This window comes from Elephas maximus, chromosome 16 (genome assembly GCF_024166365.1).
Source record: "Elephas maximus indicus isolate mEleMax1 chromosome 16, mEleMax1 primary haplotype, whole genome shotgun sequence".
Taxonomy (NCBI): Eukaryota; Metazoa; Chordata; class Mammalia; order Proboscidea; family Elephantidae; genus Elephas; species Elephas maximus.
Genome location: NC_064834.1, coordinates 4,261,926 through 4,281,715, shown reverse-complemented (window position 1 = coordinate 4,281,715; position 19,790 = coordinate 4,261,926). Strand labels below are relative to the sequence as shown.

The 19,790-nt window shown below is 48.7% G+C and overlaps 1 protein-coding gene across 2 annotated transcripts in view; it reads left to right on the top strand.

The window, feature by feature from the left end:
* The window catches only part of ALOX5 (arachidonate 5-lipoxygenase), a 74,023-nt gene that overhangs the window by 48,258 nt on the left and 5,975 nt on the right, over positions 1-19,790 (top strand). The window contains exons 5-7 of one of the 2 annotated variants that reach the window (XM_049855546.1): positions 5,232-5,338; positions 6,656-6,828; positions 15,206-15,352. In XM_049855546.1, coding sequence (XP_049711503.1) covers positions 5,232-5,338; positions 6,656-6,828; positions 15,206-15,352 — 427 coding nt within the window. The remainder of the gene's footprint in view (positions 1-5,231; positions 5,339-6,655; positions 6,829-15,205; positions 15,353-19,790) is intronic. The other variant, XM_049855547.1, reaches the window with a different exon arrangement.

Below are 19,790 nucleotides of genomic sequence, written 5' to 3'. Positions count from 1 at the left end.
TATCTCCTTGAATGAACTGGACAGTGAAGGGTAGGGAAGAGCAGGCCACATGGGTGAGGGTGCCTGGAGACGAATAAGAGCCTGGTGAGACAGAGGTGGGAAATGCAAGGAAGACTGGGCATCACTGGGGGCTAGAAGCTATAGTGGAGGAAGGAAAAGGTAGGCCCAGAACAGGCCATAGTGGGGAGGAATAGGTGAGTCATTTGTCCTGGGGAAAGGGGGCAGGGAAGAAAAGAGTTCACTCTGAAGAGACAGAGAGGAGGGAGTTGAGGAAGCTCATTCAGATGGCTCTGGAAACCAAACCCTTGAGTTTCGTTGGGAAGAAAGACCGTACCTTCTTATTGCCACCCCAACTCATGTCATAGAAAATAGGATTTTCCCCTTAAACTCACTAATGCTACTGGAACATCCCTGCACTTCTTAGAAATTTTCAAAGTATGCCCTGCTGGTACCTGATGCCAACAAAATATACTTCTGAGTATCAAACTTCTCTCCATTGAATTTTATTATAGAATCAGAGATCAATTACACTGGAAAATAAATTTGTTAGGAAATGTAGGGGAAAAAACACCACCTAAAAGTTAGAGAAATCTGGAAAGTTTTAATTATATTTGCTAAAGTATCTTTGTTTTGTTTTGTTTTTATGTTAAAACTTGGTCACAAAATAAGAGCAAGAGTTAACATATAGCAAAACTGATGTTTTTTCCCTCAGGAAGGGTTTGTTCTATGGTCAAATTAACTTGGAAAACTTTGCAAACTCTCCAGCAGTGGTTCCCAAACGTTTGCATGCATCAGAATCCCCTGGAGGACTTGTTAAACCTCAGACCGCTGCCCCTACCCGAGTTTCGGATTCAGTAGATGTGGGGTGAGCCTGGGACCTCACAAATTCCAGGTGATGCTGATGCTGCTGGTCTGGGGCCACGCTTTGAGAGCCGCTGCTCCCAAGTTTTAAGGGTTTGAGAAGTCCTGACGTAAAGAAGTCTGCCTACTGTCATCCTCGTGCTCTCTGGACCCCTGACCCCTTTGCCCTGGGCTGGCTGGAGGACACAGAGCTGTTTCCTCAGAGGCACTTGAGAGAATGCTGTGTCCGCCTTTTCGTTCTCCTCTCTACTCTGCATCCCTCTCCTCTCTTAGTTTGGTTCAGTGGCTTGTACGGAGGACCTGCTTTGTGCCTGGCACCCTGCCAGTCCTGGGAACTGTCATAGGCACCAGCTCCTTTTTGCTTTGCATTTTCCTGTGCCCATTCCCCACACTGGTCTTCAGCCTGCCGTTGGGGCAAGAAGAAAGAAAACGTTGATCCCTGCCCTGAAACAAGCTCAAAGGAAAGCGTGCATGTAATTTACCGTGGCTGTTTTAACAAGGCCAGCTCTAGAGCAGCTAGGGCGCTGGGCCTGTGGAAGGGGCAGCTGCACTGACAGGCCTTGTTTAGGGTGACAAGGACCCAAGAGCCAGGCTTCCCCAGGGGAGGGGCTACGGGCCCCAGACAGCAGTCCTCAAACACTAACGTGTGTGTGAAGCCCTGAAGGGTCCTGACAGATGCATGTTCTTACTAGTAGGTCTGCTTGGGACCCAAGAGTCTGCATGGACCACAGACTACACCCTGAGTAGCTGGTTATGCTCTGCTTCCTGGGGAAAGAGAAAAACTATTGAAGTTACAGCAAAATGTATTAACTCATCTCTACCCCTTGGAGTCCCTGGGTGGTGCAAAAAGTGAACACGTTCGGCTGCTAACCAAAAGGTTGAAGGTTTGAGTCCACCCAGAGGTACCTTGGAAGAAGGGCCTGGTGATCTATTTCTGCAAAATCAGTCATTGAAAACCCTGTGGAGCACAGTTCTTCTCTGACACACATGGGGTTGCCATGAATGAGTCGACTCAATGGCAACTAGTTTTAATTACCCCTTAAAAGCAAAAGATGGCTTTATTTAGAGCCTGGCTGCCCGGGGTTTGAATTCAGACTCTAGCCACACCATCTTGGGAGAGTTGTTTAACTTTCCCAGCCCCCAGTTTCCATTCTACAAAATGAAGTTAGTGTTGCTGACCCAGGAGGTTGTTACGAGATTGAAATGAACCAATTATGCGGTACCCCGTCATGTCTGGCACATAGTTTCCCTCCAGTACCTGCATTTGGGGGATTTTCCATGGCCTGTGCTTGGTGAGGCTTTCTTTGCATTCCTGGTGAGCCTGGTGAACTCCCTTGTCACTTGCCTGCTTGCTGGCTATTCTGGGCTTCCACCCCACCCAGGAGGAGGGGCCTCAGAAGGGCACCAGCTCCTCTTTTGACAAATGCTTGTTGGGCTCCCCGCTTTGAGGAGGTGGGTGTCACTGAGATGAATTGGAAGTGGCCCCTTGGATCCAGGGCCAGGAAGCTCCCTGTGCATGGGGACCAGCTCTGTGGACAGCTCAGCACAGTCACAGCAGTGGAGCTTTTGGGTAAGAAGTGCTGGGGACACTTGAGGAAGGAGGACGGTAGGAATAGCATCAGAAAATGCTTTCCTGGAGAGAAGGCACTCAACCTGGGTCTGGAAGGCTGCATAGGAGTTCCACGCTGATTGGAAGAGGGGAGGGATGGTATTCTGGGCAGTGTGACAACAAAGGCCTGGCAGTGAGACCGCCTCATGGTCAGGGATGAGAGGAGGGTTGAGGCTGCCAGGTATAGAGGTAGACAGGCTGGAAGTCTGGCTTCCCCTGGGTGGGCAGACATGGACAGCTTTGCAGATTAGAGTGTGTCAGGCAGGGAGGGTCAGTTCCCAGCTGTTTCAGAGGGCTGACCGGGGCCCTTTGGACGAGGCTTCTCAAAAGCCACTGGCACCCACTGTGAGAGCAGCTTCAGCAGGTGGGGCAGAGGGAGGTGGCAGTGCCTGAGAGAGGGGGGTTGGTAGGTGAAGATTCTTTCATAAAGTGTGTGTGAAAGGAAGAAAGAAGCTGAAGAAATTAGACCCAAGGACCCAGGGAAGGGGGAGGTTGTGAAATTGCCCACAGGTGCCCGCAGAACACCACATCCTGTGCTCCAGACCGAGATGCTAACAGCGATCAGTGATTACAAAGTAGTCGCTGATATGTGGGAACTCTTTTAAAGTGTTGATGCTTTACATACGTCATGTCAACCCTATGAGGCAGGAACAGTCGTGATCCCCACTTTGCAGATGAGAAAAACGAGGCCCGGGGAGTTCAGGGACTTGCCGCCTCAATGGCTGGGAGGGGCTGGAGCTAGGATTCCAGACCCTTAGAGCTCGGTGCTGACCTGTTCCCGTCTCTCACCTGAACTCCCAGCACCACTCCAGGATTCCTTTTGGTGTGTCGGGGGGCTTCAAAACTGTGGAGGAAACTGTGCCTGGAAGTCAGGACTCCCCGCTCCACCAGCTCCACCAGCTGTCCTAGGCAGTCCCAGGCCAGGTCTACGCCCTCCGGTCTTGTTGAAACAGTGCCACTCTGCCATGGCCAAACCCAGTCCCACCCCTGACTATCTGGAAGGCATGACTGAGGTCACTGAGGTCACTTTGTTCCTTGCCACTTCTGGATAACTCTGTTGACTGGCTTCCGCTGAGCCACCCGCACTGCCTGGAGTGGGGCCAGCCTGCCTCTGTAAACTTTGCCCCCTCCCCACAGCCACACTGTGACATGGAAAATGGAGAAGGTGCTAGAAGAAGGGGGAGGCAGGAGAAGAAGAGGGACCAAGAGCCCCCACCTCCCTGGCAGACGGCCCACAGCTGTGTCCAGTCCAGACGAGGCTGGGGGCTGGTGGCCAGGCTGGGTGACCTAGGACAAGCCGGGGCTGTGTGGGTCACAGGTTCCCCTTTTGTGCAATAACAGATCTTTGAAGTTCTGAATAATCTGCTTGCCTACAAGTATGCAGAAATATCTGCCCCTAGATGACGTGCAAATCCTTTCATTTCCTCCTGGGTCCCTGGCTTGCTCTGAGTGCTGCCACGCTCCAGCCTCATTTCAGTGCCAGCCTTCTGTTTTCAGGCCAGAGACACAGGTGGGGAAGTGTGATCCCGCAGGCTGACCCACTCCCAGTTCCCCCGAGATCACCGAGGCGGGCATCCCAGGCAAGGACCTCTTTCCGGGATACCTTTCTGATCCTGAGTCATCCACCAGACACTCAGGGACTTTGGAGCCCAGAAAGGGCTTTCCTCTCCCCAAAATGTCAAGAGGGTCAGACAGCTGTGCAGACGGCTATGCACTCACTGCTCACACAAATTACCCTGCACCTAACCTGTGATAAGTGCACAGGGGTTATGTCACCAGAGCCCGGCCTGGTCTGGGGGAGGGGTGGCTTCCCCTGAAGAAGGAGTGGGGATCTCCGGATCCACTCACCCCGTGTGTTCAGTAGAAGAAAGAGGTGCAGAGCATGCCGTCCAGAGGGCACTGTACGTGCAAAAGCCCCCAGCTGGGAGGTGCAGAAGACAGAAGGTGGGAGGCCTGAGCTCCGAGGCAAAGAGTCGAGGCTGGGGGAGTGGGCACAGGCCCTGACGGTGAGAAGGAAACAGGACAGCCATGGGTGCCAGACAGAGAAACTGAGGCAGAGGTATCACTGTGGACACAGGCCAAACTTCCCAGCCTTCCATCCTGCACCCTGCTCGAGTTATGGAGAGAAGCCTCTCTTCTCTCCCCGATCTGTCCCAGGCCCATCCCAGACCCTGCCTCCTCCAGAAAGCCCTTGGGTTGCTCGGGCCCCTTTGGTCTCACCCTGGGCTGTCTGCAGCCTGCATTGTGAATGTCACGATCTCCTGCCCTGGATTTCTGTTCTGCCATCCTATGTGAGGAGCATTTGGAAACTTCTCATGTCCTCCTCAGCACCAGACACACACCCAGGGTTAGGCAGAAATAGGATGATGCTGAATTGCATTGCCCATCCCCCAAGTCCAGGAGACCAGGCAGAGCAGCTGGATAGGCGGCATTGTGGTCTCTGCCTGGACGCTCACGAAGGAGCTGGCCCAGCAGGTGGCGGAATGTGCAAGTGAATGAATACATGAGTGGCCTTACAGGCACGGTCTGTGGACCGTTCTGGGGGCAGTCCCTGCACCAGGCATGGGAGGAGGAGCAGTAGGTGGGGGTGGGGGGTGGTTTCTGTCCTGATTCCACAAGACCCTCCTGGAACCTCCCTGGTCTCCTGGGTCCCAGTGCCCCAGGGTGTCTAGAGGCCCTGCGAGATTTGAGGGTGAAAGGGCTTTGCAGAAGAGGCGTGGTGCGGACACAGGGGAGGGAGTGACGCATCGCCCTTCTGCAGGATGGAGAATCTGTTCATCAACTGCTTCATGCACATGTTTCAGTCCTCCTGGAACGACTTCGCTGACTTTGAGAAAATCTTCGTCAAGATCAGCAACACTATTTCCGGTGAGGATGACTTTGCAGGGCTTCTTGTGGTGTGGGGAGAAGGCCTGTCGTTCTCCTGTCTGAGACTGGCCTGGAGATGGGCAAAGGGTTGCCCCAACCCGCCCAGTACTGGGCCTTCCCAGGCACGGCCCCCGGGTCCCATGGTGGTTTGTGTTACTTGTGATCACCCCCTTCACAGAGGGTTCTCCTCCTGGGACATTCAGGGTTGAGCACCGTCTTGGTCATCTAGTGCTGCCGTAACAGAAATACCACAAGTGGATGGCTCTAACAAAGAGAAATTTAGTTCCTTGCAGTAAAGTAGGCTAAAAGTCCAAATTCATGGCGCCAGCTCCAGGGGAGGGCTTTCTCTGTCAGCTCTGGAAGAGGGTCCTTGTCCTCAATCTTTCCATGGTCGAGGAGCTTCTCAGGAGCAGGGACCCGGAGTCCAAAGGATGCACTCTGCTCCAGGTGCTGCTTTCTTGGTGGTATGAGGTCCCTAACTCTCTGCTTTCTTCTCTTTCCTTTTATATCTTAAGGGATAAAAGGTGGCTCAGGTCACACCCCATTAGATCAGGGAGGTGACCTGAGTAAGGATGGTGTTACAATCCCACCCTAATCCTCTTATCATAAAATTACAATCACAAAATGGAGGACAACCACATAATATTGGGAATCGTGGCCTAACCAAGTTGATACACACATTTTGAGGGGGACAGAATTCAATCCATGACAAGGACCCTCCACCTCAATGCATCATCAAAAGTCTCAGAAATAGCAGCTTTTTTTTTTTTTTTTCTTTACAAGAATCATTTGTGATATACCTGAACAGAGGAGAGGCAGATGGAGCTTGTGTTTGGGGCTCCTGTGGCCTAAGATTTGTTTGGTTGGAGCACTAGCATAGTAACTTCAGTGATGGCAGAGGAAGGACAGAGCATCATCAAGAGACCAGGAGACAGAAAGAACTGGACAAAGAATAAGCGTTGAAATAGGCAGGTGGGGAGAAATGGCCTTTGCAAATCCCCCTCGTCCCCTTCCATCCAGGGACCTACGGCCCCTCCACACTGAGCTGGAGTACTTGAGTTCTGGAAAGAGGGTGCCCCAGGAGCCTTCTGAGTCACAAAGGCCCAGCTCAGGGAGCACCCAGGATGGGCAGACCCTGGAGTATGAGCCGTCAGGGAGCACCCAGGACAGGGGCAGACCCTGGAGTGTGAGCCATCAGGGAGCACCTGGAACAGGGGTGGACCCCGGAGAGTGAGCTGTTCCCTGACCGTGACGTCCTTCAGGGCCTGGAGGGCACGGCTGGGCTGCCCTCTGCTCAGAGCTCACTCTCCCCTCTAGAGCGGGTCATGAACCACTGGCAGGAGGACCTCATGTTCGGCTACCAGTTCCTGAACGGGTGCAACCCCGTGCTGATCCAGCGGTGCAGGAAGCTGCCTGAGAAGCTTCCGGTGACCACGGAGATGGTGGAGTGCAGCCTGGAGCGACAGCTCACCCTTCAGGAGGAGGTCGAGGTAGGCCCCGCTGGCTGGGGACCGTGGCCAAGGCCAGAGGCCCAGCTCAGGTGGCCTCAGTCGAACCTTCTTCTGGGGGTTAGAAAGCACTTCCCCAGCTGTCCCCGGGCCCTGGACTCCATATCCTGGTTCAGCTGTCCGGTTGCTGGAGGGGTCAGTGCTCTCGGTGAAATAGCCCCTTCTTTTTCCTCCCCTGCGGTCTGTGCCCACGGGCTATCCTGGGTGCAGCTGCAGCTTGTGCAGCATCAAGGGGTAGGAACCAGATGATATTCTCCATGATGCTGGGACCTGGAAACATCGTGCTGTTGGTGCTGGTTGATGCCAATTCAATTCCAAATCGTGGCAACCCCATGTGTGCAGAGTAGAACTGCTTCCTAGGGGGTTCAAGGCTGTGACCTTTCAGAAGCAGATCGCCAGGCCTGTCTTCTGAGGCCATCTGGGTGGGTTTGCACTGCCAACCTTTCGGCTAGTAGTCAAGCGCTTAACTGTTTGAGCCATCCAAGAACTCCTGGAACATAGTAATAACAACAACAACAAAAAAAAAACCCCATTGCTGTCAAGTCGATTTTGACTCATAGCGACTCTACAGGACAGAGTAGAACTGCCCCATAGGGTTTCCAAGGAGCACCTGGTGGATTTGAACTGCAGACCTTTTGGTTAGTAGCCGAACTCTTAACCACTACGCTGCCAGGGTTTCCTGGAACATAATAGCAGCAGTTAAGTGAAAGAGCTGCCATTCACTTGGGCCTTGCTGTGCATCAGGCACTGACAGGCTTCCCACACATCATCGTCACATTCTGTCACTCACCTTGCAAAGGTGGGGGAACTGGAGAAGGTCAAGTCTTGCACCAGAACAAAAACAAAAGGGAGAGAACTGATGGAATCTTTCCCTCCCTGATTAGAACGGCTGGTGGTACCTGCTGCAGCCCTCACCCTCTTGCCTGCCTTTCCTGCAGGATCAGTCCACTGAGTTCCAGGGCTACCTAGTCTTGAGACAGAAAGGGGTTAAACCGCCCCCACCTGGATCTGGTGGGACATGGCCCAAGGAATGGCCCTTGGTTTTCTGTCAGTTGGCCCCTTCCCACCAAAACCAGGACAACTGGGCTTCCTGCCCATCCCCACCTGCCCCCAGGTTCCTAGGCAGACTCCTGTGCTTCCAGTCACCCTGTCTTGTTTGCTCAGCCCTGCCTTGGCGCCCAGCCACAGAGGGATGGGCAGTGTCACCTGTGGGCCCATCTTGCAGCCACTGCCCAGCTGGCTTTGTGGGGCCACCCACCCAGCTGATGGCTATTGCCCCAATCCAGGCAGTCCTTGCTGTCTCCTCCTGAACCTGCTCGTATCCCAGGACACTACTAGGCTACGTGGCAATCACACCACACACACAGTATTAGTTCCCTGTAGATTCCACTGCTGACCTGATTAACATCGATTCAGGGGGATAGGCTTCAAATTTCAAATCAGAGAATCATGGACCCTTAAAAGCCAGAGAATGTAGAATTGGAAGGGACTGAGCAGCTATCTTGTGCATCCCTGCCTGTGCCCCGGCAGGGAAACAGCCTTTGCGTGTCCCTGGGCACAGGGATGGGGGTATGGGCACCTTTGTCATAATGGCTATCATTCGTTTGAGCTGATACTCCCCTGCCATGGTCTCAACACTCAGTTACGGTTTTGGACACACATACCACCTTACACACACATCACCCCATCTTTTGCACATATACACATACACCATATATACACATCTTCATCCCATTTCTTCCACACATACACATCACCCCATCTCTTACACACACATCACCCCATCTCTTACATATCACCCCATCTCTTACATATCACCCCATCTCTTAGACACACACACATCACCCCATCTCTTACACATATCACCCCCATCTCTTACATATCATCCCATCTCTTACACACACATCACCCCATCTCTTACATACACATCACCCCATCTCTTACACACACATCCCCATCTCTTACACACACATAACCCCATCTCTTACACACACATCACCCCATCTCTTACATATCACCCCATCTCTTACACACACATCACCCCATCTCTTACATATCACCCCATCTCTTACATACATGTCACCCCATCTCTTACACACACATCCCCCATCTCTTACACACACATCACCCCATCTCTTACACATATCACCCCATCTCTTACATGCACACATCATCCCATCTCTTACAGACATCACCCCCATTTCTTACAGACACACATCCCCCTGTTTCTTACATACCATCCCCATCTCTAACACATATCACCCCACATCTCTTACACACACACTAGTATAATTCTTCTCACATCACCCCATCAGTCATTTGTGCAAGCTTTCTTTGGCAGCATCTTAGTGATCTATGGTTACCTTGTAACCTACCAAAACTGAAAAATTTGGAGTTAAAAAAATATTTATCCATTCAGTTATTTCTTGGAATATAAATAGAGAAATTTTACCCCTGTTGTTGGTTTTGACTCACTGTTACAACTCTTCAAGATTGTTTTAGTTCTTTGGGCTAGGAGCCCTAATACATGGCATAAAGTTTACAGAACATTACTAACAATACACAAACACCAGAAGAGAAACTAGATAACTGGGAGCTCCTAAAAATCAAACACTTATGCTCACCCAGAGAAACCCTGGTGGCATAGTAGTTAAGTGCTACGGCTGCTAACCAAAGGGTTGGCAGTTCAAATCCACCAGGCACTCCTTGGAAACTCTATGGGGCAGTTCTACTCTGTCCTATACCATCGCTATTAGTCAGAATCGACTCAACGGCGCTGGGTTTGGTTTTTTTGGTTTATGTTCATCCAGAGACTTCACCAAAAGAGTAAAAAGACAACCTACAGACTGGGAAAAAAATTTTGGCTACGACAAATCCTATCAGCGTCTAATCTCTAAAATCTACAAGATACTCCAAAACCTCAAAGACAAATAACCCAATTTAAAAATGGGCAAAGTATATGAACAGGCACTTTACCAAAAAATATATTCAGGCAGCTAACAGATACATGAGGAAATGCTCACAATCATTAGCCATTACAGAAATGCAAATCAAAGCTACAATGAGATACCATCTCACTCCAACGAGGCTGGCATGAATCCAAAAAACACAAAATAATAAATGTTGGAGAGGTTGTATAGAAAGTGCAACACTTACACACTGCTGGTGGGAATGTAAAATGGTACAACCACTTTGGAAATCAATCTGGTGCTTCCTTAAAAAGCTAGAAATAGAACTACCATATGATCCAGCAGTCCCACTCCTTGGAATATATCCTAGAGAAATAAGAGCCTTCACATGAATAGATATATGCACACCCATGTTAATTGCAGCACTGCTTACAATAGCAAAAAGATGGAAACAACCTAGGTGCCCATCAACAGATGAATGGATAAAGAAATTATGGTATATTCACACAATGGAATACTGAGCAATGATAAAGAACAACGACGAATCTGTGAAACATAACGTGGAGGAATCTGGAAGGCATTATGCTGAGTGAAATTAACCCAGTGCCGTCGAGTCGAATTAGTCAGTCACAAAAGGACAAATATTGTATGAGACCACTATTATAAGAACTCAAGAAAAGGTTTAAACACAGAAGAAAACATTCTTTGATGTTACAAGGGTGGGGGAGGGAGAGGGGTATTCACTAATTAGAGAGTAGACAAGAATTATTTTAGGTGAAGGGAAGGACAACACACAATACAGGGAAAGTCAGCACAACTGGACTAAACCGAAAGCTAAGGAGTTTCCTGAATACAGCCAAACACTTCAAGGAACAGAGTAGCAGGGGTGGGGGCCTGGGGCCCATGGTTTCAGGGGACATCTTGATCAGCTGGCATTAACAAAGTATATTAAAAAAAGTTCTACATCTCATTTTGGTGAGTGGTGTCTGGGGTCTTAAAAGCTAGCAAGAGGCCATCTAAGATGCATCAATTGGTCTCAACCCATTTGGAGCAAAGGAGAATGAAGAACACCAAAGACACATAGAAAATATGAGCCCAAGAGACAGAAAGGGCCACATAAACCAGAGACTCCATTAGCCGGAGACTGGAAGAACTAGATGGTGCCTGGCTACCACCAATGACTGTCCTGACAGGGAACACAACAGAGAGACCCTGATGGAGCAGGAGAAAAGTGGGATGCAGAACTCAAATTCACGTAAAAAGGCCAGACTTAATGAGGTCTGACTGAGACTCAAGGGACCCCAGAGGACATGGCCACCAGACTCTCTGTTAGCCCAAAACTAAAACCATTTCTGAAGCCAACTCTTCAAACAAAGATTAGACTGTACTATAAGACACAAAATGATACCAGTAAGGAGTGTGTTTCTTAGTTCAAGTAGACACATGAGACTATGGGCAGCCCCTGTCTGGAGGCGAGATGAGAAGGCAGAGGGGGATAGGAGCCGGTTGAATGGACATGGGAAATACAGCATGGAGAGAAGAAGTGTACTGTTGTAGGGAGAGCAACTAGGGTCACATAACAATGCGTGTGTAAGTTTTTGTATGAGAAACTGATTTGAGTTGTAAACTTTCACTTAAAGCACAATAAAAAAAAAAGATTATCTTAGTTCTTTGACTTTATATAAGGATTCTTTGGTTTCATGTGACAAAAAACTCCAACTGGTTTAATCCAAAAATTTATAACTAGTTTCAGGCACAGTTGGATCCAGGGACTCAGATGATGCCACTGGCATTGTCTTTCTCTGCTGATTAATTCTGCCACCCTTCAGTGGCTCTTTTCTTAGGCAGTGCCTCTTTATATGAAAGTAAAGATGACTACCAACAGCTTCAGACTCACCTTCCACCAAATGAGCAAACACTGCTGTTAAGGATTGAAATGTGTCCCCCAAAAATATTTGTCAGCTTGGCTAGGCCATGATTACCAGCATTGTGTGACTGTCCTCCATTTTGTGGTCTGATATAATTAGCCTCCATTTTGTGGTCAGATATAATTAGCCTCCATTTTGTGATGTGTTGTAAATCCTAGCCTCTATGCCTGTGGTTATGGTTCCATTTGGGAGTGAGCTGTCCCTTATGTTTATGAGGCAGGATTAGGGTGGGATGTATCTTGATTCACTGCCTTACTAGAGGGTGTGACTCAAGTCACCGCCCTTAACCAGTCATCATCCTTACCACCCTTATTCAAGTCATGCCCTTATTTCAGTCACACTTCTTATCTTACAAGAGATAAAAGGAGAGAAAAGCAAGCAGAGATAGGGACCTCAATACCACCAAGAAGAAGAGACGAGTGGAGCGTGTCCTTTGGACCTGGGGTCCCTGCCCTGAGAACCTCCTAGAACCAGGAGACACAGAAAGAGAGCTGTAACATGGGAGATGTTGCAAGACAGTGAGAAGCTGTGAAGGAGAAACAGTGGCAGCAGAACCAGGAGACCGGCTCCAGTTCTTAGAAGAGCTGATCCACGGAGCAAGAGAGAGCTGAATGCCTTTAGGCAGGAGGCTTCCTGGCAGAGTGGGGTGCCTCTGGGTACTTATCTGCGGAGCTAAAGAGCTTGGTAATACTTACCCGAGCAGGGCAGAAGCCAGGCCATGGGGCCAAGGGGCCGAGGGCCAGAGAGAGGCATACCTGCCAACACAGCTGAGAAGAGGATGTCCTGATAGACAGGGAACTTCCCCCAGGGCCGACAGAGAGAGAAAGCATTTCCTGGAGCCGGCGCTCTGAATTCAGACTTCTAGCCTCCAAAACTATGAGAAAATACATTTCTGTTTGTTAAAGCCATCCACTTGTGGTACTTCTCTTACAGCAGCACTGGATAGCTAAGACAACTGCCCACTCCCAGAAAAATTCCTTTTCCCGACACTTCCAGCAGACGTCTTAGGGCTGGTCATAGGCCCAGCGTGAGTCATAAAAGGATTCCCTGAATCAATCCTTGTGGGCAGGAGAATGGAATATGCTGACCAGGAGGAGGCTGTTGGCCAAGAGGACAGGGACCCTAGACAGGGAGAAGCACCAGTGTCTGCCACAGAATCCTATAATGGCAGACTGCGAGGCAAGGTCCAGCCTGCATTTTCCAGAAGCATGAAAGTGAGGCCCAGGGAGAGGAAACAGCTGGGATAACAAAGAAACTCCAGGCCTCCTGTTCCGAGGCCTGGGTCCCCAGCACCTCTCTTTATCCTGTACCTCGTCACAGGAGTCAGCCTGTGTCATCCGAAGACTTGACTGGCAGACATTTCTTCCACATAATAGTTGGTAACGATCACATTGGCTTTGAAAGCCGAGGTGTCCAGCTGGTCAGGGAGGCTTCAGACAGCCTGTTGACCACGGACCTGCGGGTCTCTACCTCTCCCGCTCTTCCTCTGCCTCCCTCCTCACCCTGACCCCACACACCTCTGCACTGAAGATGAGGACTGGCCACCTGTGGGGAACTCTCCTGTCCTTGACCCACCGCCACTTTTCTCAGTGACAAGCCCTCAACTGCCCTGCTGGGGCTAACGAAGAATGTGCGTGGTCGCCCACGATGTGATTTCTGCAAGAAGAGCCATAAGCGTGTGCGCATCTCACCTGAGCACTGTTGACCCGTCTCTCCTGACTTTGTTTTTGGTGGCTGCTGTCGGGTCAGCCTCTGACTCAGGGCTACCGCGTGCATAATGGAGTGAAACGCTGCCCAGTCCTGCGCCATCCCCACGATTGGTTGCAGACTGAACTGTTGTGATCCATAGGGTTTCACTGACTGATTTTTGGAACTAGATTGCCCGGCCTTTCTTCCTAGTCTGTCTTAGTCTGGAGGCTCTGCTGAAGCCTGTTCAGCATCACAGCAACACACAAGCCACCCCTGACAGACAGGTGGTGGCTGCACATGAGGTGCACTGGCTGGGAATTGGCCCACATCTCCCGCGTGGAAGAGGAGAATTTTACTGTGAACGCCAATGCCCTCCTCCTAACTTTACCATCTTGTAACGTCTCCCAGCATCACAGGCCCTGACACTGCCCCCAGCTGGGACCCACAAGCCCTTCCGTCATAACTTGCTTGAAATAAAAGTGGCTTTAAAAGAAAGGTCTCTTGCCTTCTACCTGAACAATTCAAGTTCTGATCTGAGCAGGGCCCTGACCTTGCTAAAGGAAATCCGCAGTTGGCAAGTCAGGCTCCCTCTAGAGGACTCAAGGTGTAGTTATAAAAGGACAGCTTTCTGTCTTCCCAAATCACAGTCATGTGAAGTTCTTTACTGAAGTATAATAACTGTAGAAAAGGCACAAACCATGAGTGTCAGAGCATTCATTCGCTAGGGCTGCCGTAACAAAGCACCACAAACTGGGTGGCTTCAAGCATCAGAAACATTCTCTCACAGTCTAGAGGCTTGGAGTCCAAATTCAGAGTGTTGGCTGGGCCCACATCCTCCTCAGTCTCTAAGGGGCGATCCTTCCTGGTCTCTCCCAGCTTCTGGAAGCCCCAGGCGTTCCTTGGCTTGCAGCTGCAGCATCATTCCATCTCTGCCTCGTCTTCACATAGCCATCTTCCCTCTGTGTCTGTTCTCTTCTCTAAGGACACCAGTCATAGAACTAGGAGCCACCTTACTCCAGTACGACCTCATACTGATTTAATTACACTTGCAAAGACCTATTTCCAAATAAGGTCACATTCAGAGGAACCAGAGGTTAGGACTTGAACATATCTTTTGAGGGACACAATGCAACCCACAGCAGTCAGCAAGCTCAACCCATTGTCACCAAGGGAACCCCCCTGTGTAACCAGCTGCAGACCAGGACCATAGCACATGACCCTTCAGAGCCCCCACCACCACTAGCAGCCCGTTCTGGGCTCTTCCTCCCGAGGGTGACCGTACCCTGACTTCTGACCCCTGAGACTAGTTTGCCAAGGTTTGAAGATTATGTAAATGAGTCCTACTGCACTACTTTTGTATTGTACTTTCTCATCTCTCATCTAAACTCCAGCTGCTTTCTTCTTGCCAAACTGCCACACTGGGTAGGCTTCCAACAGCCTTCATGAGAGTCAAGCAAGTTTCAGGTACAATAAACACAGAATCGGCCACTACTGTTTAGTCCTGGTGGCGCAGTTGTTCAAACCCACCAGGCATCGTGTGGGAGAAGGATGTGGCACTTTGCTTCCATACGGACCATGCTAACAGCAACAGGTTTAGTTTTGGTTTTGCATTATCACCGTTCTGAAGGACATCCCAGCCCATGAAAACTCTTCCGTGGCTCTGATTGGTCTAACATCAGGCTTTGAGTAAGGACAAAAAACAGTAAGTTCTGAATTCCCCTGAGCTTCCCGGGGTCTCCAAAATCTGCCCTACCCTCCCTGGGGCCTGATTCTCTGGCCAGGTCCATCTCTGGCTGCAACTGAAGTGGGCATATTTCCTCCTGCCTCCCATAGCAAGGGAACATTTTCATCGTGGACTTTGAGCTGCTGGATGGCATTGACGCCAACAAAACAGACCCGTGCACGCCGCAGTTCCTGGCTGCGCCCATCTGCTTGCTATACAAGAATCTGGCCAACAAGATAGTCCCCATCGCCATCCAGGTAGGCCCCACCCAGCCCCTCTTGGGTGCACTTGGGGCCCCACCCCTGGTTCAGGGCTCGGGGAGGAACGGGGAATCCACCTGCACCTTGTCTCGCATCTCTGGAGGAGGGCTGCTACAGGCTCTGCCAGGTGGACAAGAGAAACAAAGAATCGTGTTTGATCTTTTGTACCCCATGGGGCTTCCTGCCAGCAGGGGGAGGGCTGTGTCCACGAGGAGCAGAGAAGTCTCCACTCCCCAAAATGCCCTAGAGAACCCCCGGCTTGGGGAGCTGCTCTGTGGGCATCCCCCCTCCGCCAGGATAAGATACTGCCTTACCCCCAGCCCAGCATCCCTGATCAGAGGCCCCAAATCTATACCAGCAAGGCCAGGGTAGGGGAAGGATACCTGTGAACTGAGCTGGAGACCGAGGCCACCAGGACACCATTGGGGCCAAGGGTCAGGGCGGCACCAGTCCTGGGCATGCTGTCTTCCAAGTGCCCACAGCCCTCGTCTCCATCAAGGGCCTGGTGGAGGAGCCAGGGGAACAACTTCGGGCAGAGCTGCTCTCTACCCATTCCCAGCTGCTTTCTTTGGTGATGCCGTGGGAGCTGGAATATAGACAGCAGACACAGGATCCAGGGCCAGATACACCTTGCAGGGACAGGAGTGGGAGGGAGGCAGCGGGGACACACCAGGAAGGAGGTGCTGCACAGGTCTGTGGATGGGGGAGGGCCCTGTGGGGACAGGCGTCAGCCGTCCCCCAGCCGTTGCTCTGGGCCAGAACCACAGCCGGCATTTATCCAGTACTTACCATGCGCTAAGCATGATGCTAAGGTTAACATGCACAGATCACAACTCCTGACTCTTATTCTGAAATCTAAACAGTTCTGAAAACTGCAAGGTTTTTCAAGAATTGGCAGCAAAGTCACTGGCAGCGACCCGGTCCTGAAGGTCCTTACCAGCTGCCATTGCCACCGAGTCGGCTGTGACTCACGGTGACCCTGTGTGTATCAGAACCGTGCTCCACAGGGTTTTCAATGGCTGGCTTTTCAGAATTAGATCACCAGACCTTTCTTCTGAGGCATCTCTGGGTGGACTTGAACCACTAACCTTTTAGTTACCAGCCAAGCACATTAGCGGTTTGTACCACCAAGGGCTATTGTTTTGTTTGTTAGGTGCCATCAAGTCGGTTCCGACTTATCGCAACCCTGTGTACTACAGAATGAAACACTGCCTGGTCCTGCGCCATCCGCACACTTGTTGTTACGCTTAAGCCCATTGTTGCAGCCACTGTGTCAATCCATCTCACGGAGGGTCTTCCTCTTTTTTGATGACCCTCTGCTTTACCAAGCATGATATCCTTCTCCAGGGGCTGATTCTTCCTGACACGTCCAAAGCATGTGAGACGTAGTCTCACCATCCTTTCTTCTAAGGAGCATTCTAGTTGCACTTCTTCCGAGAGAGATTTGTTTGTTCTTTTGGCCGTCCATAGTACATTCAATATTCTGCAACACCATGATTCAAAGCCATCAATTCTTCTTCGGTCTTCTTTATTCACTGTCCAGCTTTCACATACATATGATGCGATTGAAAATACCACGGCTTGGGTCAGGCTCACCTTAGTCTTCAGGGTGACATCTTTGCTCTTCAACACTTTAAAGAGGTCCTTTGCAGCAGATTTACCCAATGCAATGTGTCTTTTGATTTCTTGACTGCTGCTTCCATGGCTGTTGATTGTGGATCCAAGTAAAATGAAATCCTTGACAACTTCAATCTTTTCTCCATTTATCATGATGTTGCTCATTGGTCCAGTTGTGAGGATTTTTGTTTTCCTTATGTTGAGGCGCAATCCATACTGAAGGCTGTGGTCTTTGATCTTCATTAGTAAGTGCTTCAAATCCTCTTCACTTTCAGCAAGCAAGGTTGTGTCATCTGTGTAACGAAGGTTGTTAATGAGTCTTCCTCCAATCCTGATGCCCCGTTCTTCCTCATATAGTCCAGGCATCACTGCAGAAATATTAGTATGTTTGATTGTAAAATATGTTGCCCTAGACCTGGTGGAGTATTACATAATTACTTGTATACACAATGCTAAAATCCTAAAAATTCTGAAATGCGTTTGGCTATAAGGGCATCAGATAAGGACCCATATTTATTCATGTTATCATCACAACAACATGAAAGGTCAGAGGGTATTACTGATATTGATCATCTTATGCAGATAAGCAAATGGGAACAGCAACAGCAGAGCTGGGATTCAAACCAGGCCACCTGGTTTGCACTCTCCCAACACACTATATGATCTCACAACCAAAAGGAGGTGCACCTCCCTGAAAGGAGTTCCCAGGCTGAATCAGACAGGAACCCTTTGCCTAAGAGGCTGAAGCAGAAGGTAAAGTGATAAGTGATGTAGGGAAAGGAAACAGCTGGGAGAGCAAAGGAGAGTGGCTGTTTAGTGCTGAGTTGGGGGCCTGGCTTCAGTCCTAACTCTGCCACTTGCTAGCAGGCTATGGGACTGTTGGCAAGTCACAGAATGTCCCAGAACCTCTTTCCTCTCCTGAAAATGGAGATAACGCCTACCCTTCAAGGTTATGGAGGATTGGATTTGAAAATCTGAGTAGAAATTCTTTGGAAACTATAAAGACCCATGTAAAAGGAAAGCTAGAGGATAATAAATATGGTATCTGGTTCTTCAAAGGTCCAAAAAAAATAAATATCTCACTCACTTTTTCTTTCACTGGTGCAAAAATATACAAGCAAAATATACAACATTAGGAATAAGAAAAGAGACATGATCACAGGCAGAAAGGAGAATAACTATAGGGCTACAAATTTGAAAAACTAGAGGAAATGGATAATAACCTAGCAAAGTAGAAATGATTACAAGAAATTGTAGAAAATAGACCAGTTTCCACAGAAGCGATGGGAAAGCTGATTAAGTGTCCACACTGGTGAGAAGCCCACGTGACGAAGGGCTGCGCTGTCGCCAACCTTTAGAGAACAGTGACTCCTGCGCTCTTTGAGCAAACTCATTCTGTGGAGACGGCATAGCCTTAGAGCCAAAACCTGATCCAGGCAGGACCAGAAAGAAAGCTGAAAACCAATCCAAGTTACAAATACAGATTTTTCTAAAGCATATAAAAAGATGCTAGCGAGTTGACTGCAATAGTGTAATAAATGACTAATATGTTACAACCAAGTAGGGTTTACTCCAGGACTCCAGAGGTCTTTCATCATCAGTAAAGCTACCAGCATAATTCATTCCACCAATAAGGAAAAATTTCCTGATTCCATCAGTTGACGCTAAAAGGGAATTTAGTAACATGTAGTAGCCATAACCAATAAAATTTAAATAAAGTAGCAAGTGAAGGAATCTACTGGTATATATAAAGGCAACCAATATTATTCAAAAGGTACAAAGCCAGTTCCATTAAAATCAGAAATAAGAAAGGAATGTTAATATTACTATGGTCATTCAATGCTGTTTTGGAGGCTCTAGCACATGTGATGAAACAATAAAATAATCAATAAAAATCTTGTAAAAGAACAGAGAAAATTATCTTTTTTTATAATGATATGAAGATGGACCTAGAAAGCATAAGAGACTAACTTTTTAAAAGCTATTAGAATAAGTTGATTTAGCAAGGTGTCCAGTATCTCTTGAAACAGCAATAGCTTTTCTCCATGCTAACAATACAATACCCATACCAAAAATATATATATATATAAAATCATTTTAAAGGACATAAAATGAAATCTCAACAAATAGACACTATTTGATATTGAATAAGAAAACTTTATATCATAAAAATGTCAGTTCTACCAAATTTTATTGTATTAACTTAGTGTACTCTGATTAAATTTTCAATCAGGTTTTCTCTCTTTTCTTAATGAGTGAGAAAACTAAATAAAAGAATTTAAAGGTTAATATGGCAAAAATGTTCAAAGATAGTCAAAGAAGTTTTGAAAAAGAAAAACACAGAGGGAAAGCTTTTCCTGCTGGATATTTTTTCTCAGGACACCATTCAAAGCAGATGGTTCTGCACAGGACAGACACACAGATTAGTTGGCAATGTATTAAAAAAAATTTTTTTTTTTTCCCCAGAAATAGACTCTACATATAAGGATTTAACATATGACAAGAGTGGTTTTTCAACTCCATGGGGAGAACGGTATTTCGGTGGTGTTATCACAACACTCTTCAAGGCAATCCAGGCTTTTACTATCAAGTGCCTCAAAACTCCTCCAGCTTCTACCCATTACGCAATTCCAAAGCCACTTTCATATTTTTAGGTATTTGTTACAGCAGTACCCCACTTCTGGTACCAAACTCCAAAACACCACATTAAAAAATAAAAAAAATACCACATAGTGGGTGGCTAAAAAAAACAGAAATTTATTGTCTCACAGTTCTGGAGGCTGGGAGTCCAAAATCCAGGTGTCAGCAGCCATGTTGA